This window comes from Miscanthus floridulus, chromosome 15, assembly GCF_019320115.1.
Source record: "Miscanthus floridulus cultivar M001 chromosome 15, ASM1932011v1, whole genome shotgun sequence".
Lineage (NCBI taxonomy): Eukaryota > Viridiplantae > Streptophyta > Magnoliopsida > Poales > Poaceae > Miscanthus > Miscanthus floridulus.
Window position 1 is genome coordinate 79,619,189 of NC_089594.1, and position 7,087 is coordinate 79,626,275.

The following is a 7,087-nucleotide window of genomic DNA, read 5'->3' on the forward strand; positions in this document are numbered from 1 at the left end:
GGCACTGAACCTAACCCTGACAAGGTCTCCGCCATCACCAATATGAAACGGCTGACATTTGTCAAGGATATACAGAAGCTTATAGGCTGCATGGCTGCTTTAAGCCGCTTCATATCACGCCTTGGCAAAAAAGGGCTACCTTTCTTCAAGCTCCTCAAGGCTTCTGAGCGTTTTTCCTGGTTGGAAGAGGCGGACACAGCTTTCGAGCAGCTTATATTGTTCTTAACAAGGCCTCCAATCATGACTGCGCCACGACTAGATGAAACTCTTTTGATCTACATCACTGCTACTTCTCGCGTTGTCAGCACTGCTATCATCGTCGAACGCGAGGAAGCTGGGCACGCTTACAAGGTGCAACGTCCGATCTACTTTATCAGCGAGGTACTTAATGAGCCCAAAACTCGTTATCCTCAGGTACAAAAGCTGTTATATGCAATTCTGATTACGTCGCGCAAGCTCCGACACTACTTCGAATACTACAAGATCGCCGTGGTCACCGAGTTCCCTCTGGGGGACATTCTCCGCAACAAAGAGGCCAATGGCCGTATCATCAAGTGGGTCATTGAGCTCGGCACTTACTTCATTGAATTCAGAAGCAGACCTACCATTAAGTCACAGGCGCTTGCCGATTTCAAGGTTACCAAGGTTTCTGTGGTTCATAGGCATTTCGGTGTCGTATTGGTCTCAAACTCTTTCTTAGGCTTGCACGTGCCATGTGTGAAGGAAACACCAAGTTTGGGATTTTCCGGAGATGGTTTGCTACTTTCTGAGGTTTAATTAAATTTTTGCGAGACGAGACCGTTTAATTATAGGTTGAACTGAGTCTACCCACGAAAAGATCCAGAATGGTGCCAAACTTTTACGCAGTCTCTAATGTGCCCTAGGGATAAGAATTTTGTGGAGTTGGATGAAAAAATCTATTGGGTCCAAGATGAAATTCACCCTCTTTTGTCTCATTTGGCACCCAGAAAAATATAATTAATAAAAAATGATTAGAAAAAACTAAGATCCTGTGTGGGATCTTAATTTAGGTGTACACGCTTGCCAAAAAAATTTCAAGCCATTTCAACATAGCAATACATATGCTTCTATTTATTCAGTATATAAAAAGAATTTTTTTGATATATATAAACATCACTGTCGGTTTCAAAAAAACGGCAGTGATAAGAAGAAACCGACAGTGATGCTTGTTATCACCGTTGGTTTATTTTGAAAACCGGCAGTGATATATCAAAAATTAAAAAAAAATTGAGCCAGCCCTCGGGTTTGAGCTCGGGTCTCGGGCTACAGAGTTCAGACACTTAACCGCTGCGCTAGTATAGGATGTGTGCCAAGGTTTATTTATTTATCTTTTTGACCTTTACACCGCTTAATAAATTATAAAATTAAACCAAAAAAATTGGGCCGCCCGGGATTCGAACATGGGTATCGGGGGCTAAGTTACGGTGTCTTAACCGTTGAGCTAGTAGGAGGTATTCGAAAGAAGTGGAAAAGATAAGTTACTTATGCTATAACCGCTACATGGAAATCACTGCCGGTTTAAAGAATGGTCCGGCAGTGATGTGACAGATGACAGACATGCTGCAATACGGTATTATCTAGAAGAGAAACAGTCCTGTTGGCCCCCTCGATCTCCAGTACGTAGCATATCATATACTACGGTCTTTGTGACAACGAGACAACGACCAAGATGCATCGCCACATACAATCCAAGGAACGATGTAAGCAAAATGAGGTCATACAAAATGCAACATCCAATATGTAAGCAAATAAAATGAGGTCAATCATGCAATGCAAGTATCAACCCAAGGTGATGATGATCAAACAAAGGATTCGACGACACGGTTTTTTTTAGCACCAGTAAATTATTACATTGACATAAGACATAGATTAATCACTAGTGCTACTAATTACTGCTGGTGCTGCCGCATGCGTCGTCCCCCTGCTGCCACCGGTGCTCCTCTTCGTGCTTCTTTCGCTCAGCCCTACGCCGGCGCCACCATTCCGCATCCATCGCGCGAGACGCCGCTCGGTCTCCTCCTCCTGGCGGCGGCGCTCCTCCTCCTCCTCGCGGCAGCGCTCCTCCTCCTCGCGGAGGTGGCGCTCCTCCTTGGAGATCTCGACGACGCGCTTTAGGATGCAGTCGTCGGTCTCCTTCTGTGTGATGGCGCGGAGGTGCCGGTCCTCCTCCTCCTCCTTCCAAGCCATCTCCAATGAGTTCAAGATGACCTCCTCCACCGGAAGAGGTTCCGGTTCCTCCTCCGATGCGGTCTCACGGTTCGGATCGTCCTCGAGGTTCACCTCGAGGTCCGATTCGGACGACGACGGCGTCGGTGGAGGCATCGGGGGGCGACGTGAGGACGACGGGTTCAGCATCGCCCATGTTGTCTTCAAGCGGCGAGGCATTGTGGTGGTGGGTCGAGGGCCGAGGCGAGGTATGTGTGGGAAGGGTGCTTCGCTTTCTTGACACACGGTGGTGCAATGGCGGCCGACTGTGTGCATGGGGGCCTGGCTTATATAGGTGTGTCGGTGGGTGGAACTGATCATGGTGCAATAACTCGCACCCCTCGGAAGACGGAGCGCGCCTGCGTTGTGAAGACAGAGCGCGCCTGCGTTGGGAACTGGCGTGAGCAGCCGATGGACTCTTGGGTAAACGCGGTGTCTCTTCTTGGGGAACTGAAGGGCTACGACCAGTCCAAGGACCGGGTAAAACAATGGCTCTTCATGGGAACCGCGCGACTAGCGTGGCCGGGGAGTTGAAGGGCCTACGCGCAAAGCAGGGACAGATAATCACTCAAAGGAATAAATTCCTTCAAACTTTCCAAAATCAGGTGATAGCTCAATGGTTTGTTTGCTACTCTGGAACTTGTAGGCTTCGGTTCGATTCAGGGATGCAACATATTTATTTTATCTTTTTGACCGACCGCTTAATAAATTATAAAATTAAACCAAAAAAATTGGGACGCCCGGGATTCAAACACGGGTATTGGGGGCTAAGTTGCGGGGTCTTAACCATTGAGCTAGTAGGAGGTATTCGAAAGAAGTGGAAAAGATAAGTTACTTATACTGTAACCGCTACATGGAAATCACTGTCGGTTTAAAGAATGGCCCGGCAGTGATGTACCCCCATCACTGTCAATTCCTACTTACAACCGGCAGTGATGAGGTTTGGTATAAAAGGCCATCGCGGGTTGAAATTATCCAAATTTCAACCCCGTGTCAACTGTTCCCCGCGCTCCTCTTCTTTGACGCCGACGCCCGTGCACCGCCCCACGCCAGAGCACCCATCCACTGCCCCCCACGCCGCCGTTCCCAGCCCTGCGCTCCTCTTCTTCGACGTCGACGCCCGTGCACCGCCCCACGCCGGAGCACCCGTCCACCGGCCCCCGCGCCACCATTCCCAGCCATGCGCTCCTCTTCTTCAACGCCGACACCCGTGCATCGCCCCACGCCGGAGCACTCCCCACCACGCCGGAGCACTCCCCACGCCATCCACCAGCCCACGCCGGAGCACCGCCGAGGCCTTCAGGAGCGCGTGGACAGCTGCTTTCCCACCCCCACGGTGAGTGCTGGCTCACTGCCCGCTAAGTGTTTGATGAAATGAAATGCCCCACGGTTATTGTCTTCCCAATAGCAGCTAAAATGGACTGTACGTTGACAAACAATATGAGGAAGTAAGTTGTCCTGTATAGTTTTTATTGTTTTCGGAGGCACAAGAAATTGACTTAATTTTTTTTAAATAGTTTTAAAGATGAAGAATGTATGCAACTCTATCCATTGCAGGCTATGCAATGTCACTAATCCAAACACATTTTTTATTCCTCATGTCTGCAGGCTATTAAAATCACCTCTGTTTTTTGAGACAATCTCACTTTGTAATAGCTAGTCCATAGTCAGATAAAACAGGTTCACTACCATCTACAATCTAATCTCACTTTGTAATCTCACTTCGTAATAGCTAGTCTGGTTCTGGTGTTATCTACAATCTCATCTTAATTAATTTTACAATCCTTAGGTTTATTGAATCCCTAGCTAGGATCTGACCTTGATATGGTCCTTGAAATATGTTTGTAGAAACTTTCTGGAGTTTTGATAGGGTCCTACTTTATTTGACTGGTCATGTTGGTTAATTACAATGACTTGCCTATTTCCTTTCTGTTGTAGATGTTTTGCTTTGACCTTTCATCTAATATTTTCTTATATATACTATAAGAAATTATTTATTTCTTGTATAAGTTTTAGTATATTTTAAAAATAATGCTATTTTTAGAGACCATATAACTTGAATAATAACTCTTGTTCAGTGAGTTACCATTACCACTTACCACATGCCTAATTTACTTAAATGTATAGGCAACCATGGCATGGTATGTAGTGCATGTTGGTCACATGCCTAGGATTTATCGAACCTGGGAAGATTGCTATGCTCAAGTTAATCGCTACCCAGGTAATTTGCACAAAAAATACAACAGAGAAGCTGAAGCTTTGAGGGCCTACTATAGTCATCCGGCCTACCTTACAAACCATGGGCAACCAGCCTACTATGGTCTAATGAATGCAAACCATGGTCATCCGCTGGCACTGGAGATCGAAGAGAAGCCACCCGCCGAAGATGTGAAGATTAGGAGAATTGCTCCTTGGTCTTGGAAAGATGTCATGCTTTTATTTATGGCTATGGTCATCGCTTTTCTTAATTGGAAGTTGATGTAGGCTTAGTTTCGTAGAAGAGTAGGTGGACTTTGTTGTATGTGGTCAATCAAACAATGAATTTGTTCTAGGTGAACATATACTATTATTTGACTTTGTTGTATGTGGAGTTATTATTAGACTTTGCATTAAACATATTATATATATATATATGAACATATGCTATTAGTAGTTGTCCGCGACCAAAACTAACCACGATCGTGTCACAGCCATGACTCATCCTCGCCTATTACCCCGTCGCCGAAGAACTGATCGGCAACAAGAAGCGGCTGATATTGCTGGGACGGGAGAGCCGCATGATCCGACAAACGGTGACGGTGTCAATCAGGTCGGTGAGAATGAGCAGCCATGGACCCCATCCGGCCTACTCGATCTGGGTCAAAATGACCAAGATGGCCAGGTAACTTTGGTATCATGTCACTATGTAGCCACACATGCTAATCAATTGAGAGGGTCATAGCTTACTTGGTGTCTCTAGCAGGAGCCTCCGCCGACCGAGGAGCCAGAGGGTTCGGGTACCAGGAAGGCCAAATCCAAGTGAGGCGTGTCAAAGATTCCTGTTGGTAGGAATGCACACTGGCACATTACTGAGTTCGATGAATTCGGGGATCTACTCTCACCACCTATAGCTTTGACCAAATACAAGACTATCCTCGGGTTACTTGTTAGGGACTTCATCCCGATTAAGTACAGGAAGTGGATTGAGAAAGATGATGACCGGTGGAGGGTTCCCAAAAGCGAGAAGGATTACATATGGGATGTCAAGATCCCAGAGTATTTCACTTTCCCTGCTGAGTATGACAGGGAGTTAGACAAGAAAAAAGCAAAAGAAATCATGGGGACATGCTTCAAGAATTTTAAGGGGACATTGTACAAGAATTTTGTCCTCCAAAATAAAGAGCCAGATTTCAATGGTGGACAGTTTAGCAAGCAGAAGGACTTCTGGTAGAATTTCAAGGAATACAGGTTATCCGAGGAGTACTTAGAACTGAGCAGGAAGAATAAGGAGAATTCGCAGAAAGCGACGATCCTCATCATCTTGGCTCTCGTGGCTACGCTAAAAAGATGCCAGAATTTGAAGCAGAACTTCAAAAGATGAATCGCCTTGCTGAGGAAGGCGTTCAGGTTGAGACCACCGATTGGAAGCCCAGATCGGTATTATACTGTATGGGGAGAAATGTACGGCACGCCAAGGACGAGAGCTTTAGCTCCTCAAATCAACCCATGAGCGAACTCATCTAGAGGATCTCCCAGGTAACTAAGGAGGTGAGGCAAGGGACTCGCACTTCTAATAGGGAGAAAGACGTGCTCACCCAAGCACTCGGAACCAAGGAGCGCCCTGGTCGCACTAGAGGAACCGGTGTTGTTCCTTGGAAACTAGCATTCCCCCAAGAATCTAACACTTACCGGAGCCGCTCGAGGGGTAGAGCGGAACATGAGGTAGAGCATTTGAGGAGACTAAAAGAGATGGAAGACATAATGGAAGCACGGATTGAGGTGACTGTTGAAGCGCGAGTCAAGCAAATTTTGCTGTCCAAGGGGTCAGTAGTACCACAAAACCCTACTCCTAGTGCCTTTAGCCCACAGTTTAGGGGTCGCAGCAGCTGCGGATCGACCCCGCTCGACGAAGAAGAGGCGAATGTGCCTCATCCAGTGGACGACATCACTGAACCCATCAATGTCAGGTTGTACATCCATCAGGAATGGACAAAGGACAAGGTGGCGCTCGGCCAGGCCTGGCCTGCAGGAGATGGGACAATTAATGGCCGCCCAATTCCACTAGGGTATGCTCTCGTCACCATTGACGGAATACTTGATAAAAAGTTTAACAAGATACCCATTCAGTACCCCGTAGCGGAAGACAGGCTGAAACTTGGTCAAAACAAGGGCTCTCAAGTGGCCTAGCGCAAGCGCTTCATTAAGCTTGACCATCAATTGTCCTCTGATGATGAGGATGACCGCGAGTCTTCGCCCACCCACGATGATCACTCACCATCTCCCAATAGAGATCACTCCCCTCCTCATCCGGAGCTATCACCCCCGAGAAGACAGAGGTCTCCTTCTATTCCTCCTCGTCCGACTCCATCTTCATCAGCCCCGAGAAAAGAGACTCCTCCTCCTCCTCCCCCTCCTCCTCCATCTTCATCAGCGTCGGGAAAACAGAATTCTCATCGTCCTCCTCCTCCTCCTCCACCTCAGCCCAAAACAAGATCAAGGACATCCTCGTAGTCACAGAAAAGGTCCTTGGATTCGGTCGCTAATGCTCCCAAAGTGGACCAACAGAAAAGAAAAGGTCGTTCAGTGGCAGCGTTACCACCTTGATGAAAGAAAAATTTACAGCACATATCTCGAAGGAAGATTGTGTTAGTTTCTTCAATCT

At 47.1% G+C, this 7,087-nt stretch overlaps 1 protein-coding gene across 1 annotated transcript; it reads right to left on the minus strand.

The window, feature by feature from the left end:
• Positions 1-1,890: 1,890 nt before the first annotated feature.
• LOC136507750 (uncharacterized) lies at positions 1,891-2,376 on the minus strand. The gene has a single exon (XM_066502376.1). It carries the CDS (start codon positions 2,374-2,376, stop codon positions 1,891-1,893), a length of 486 nt encoding a protein of 161 aa, XP_066358473.1.
• Positions 2,377-7,087: the final 4,711 nt, after the last annotated feature.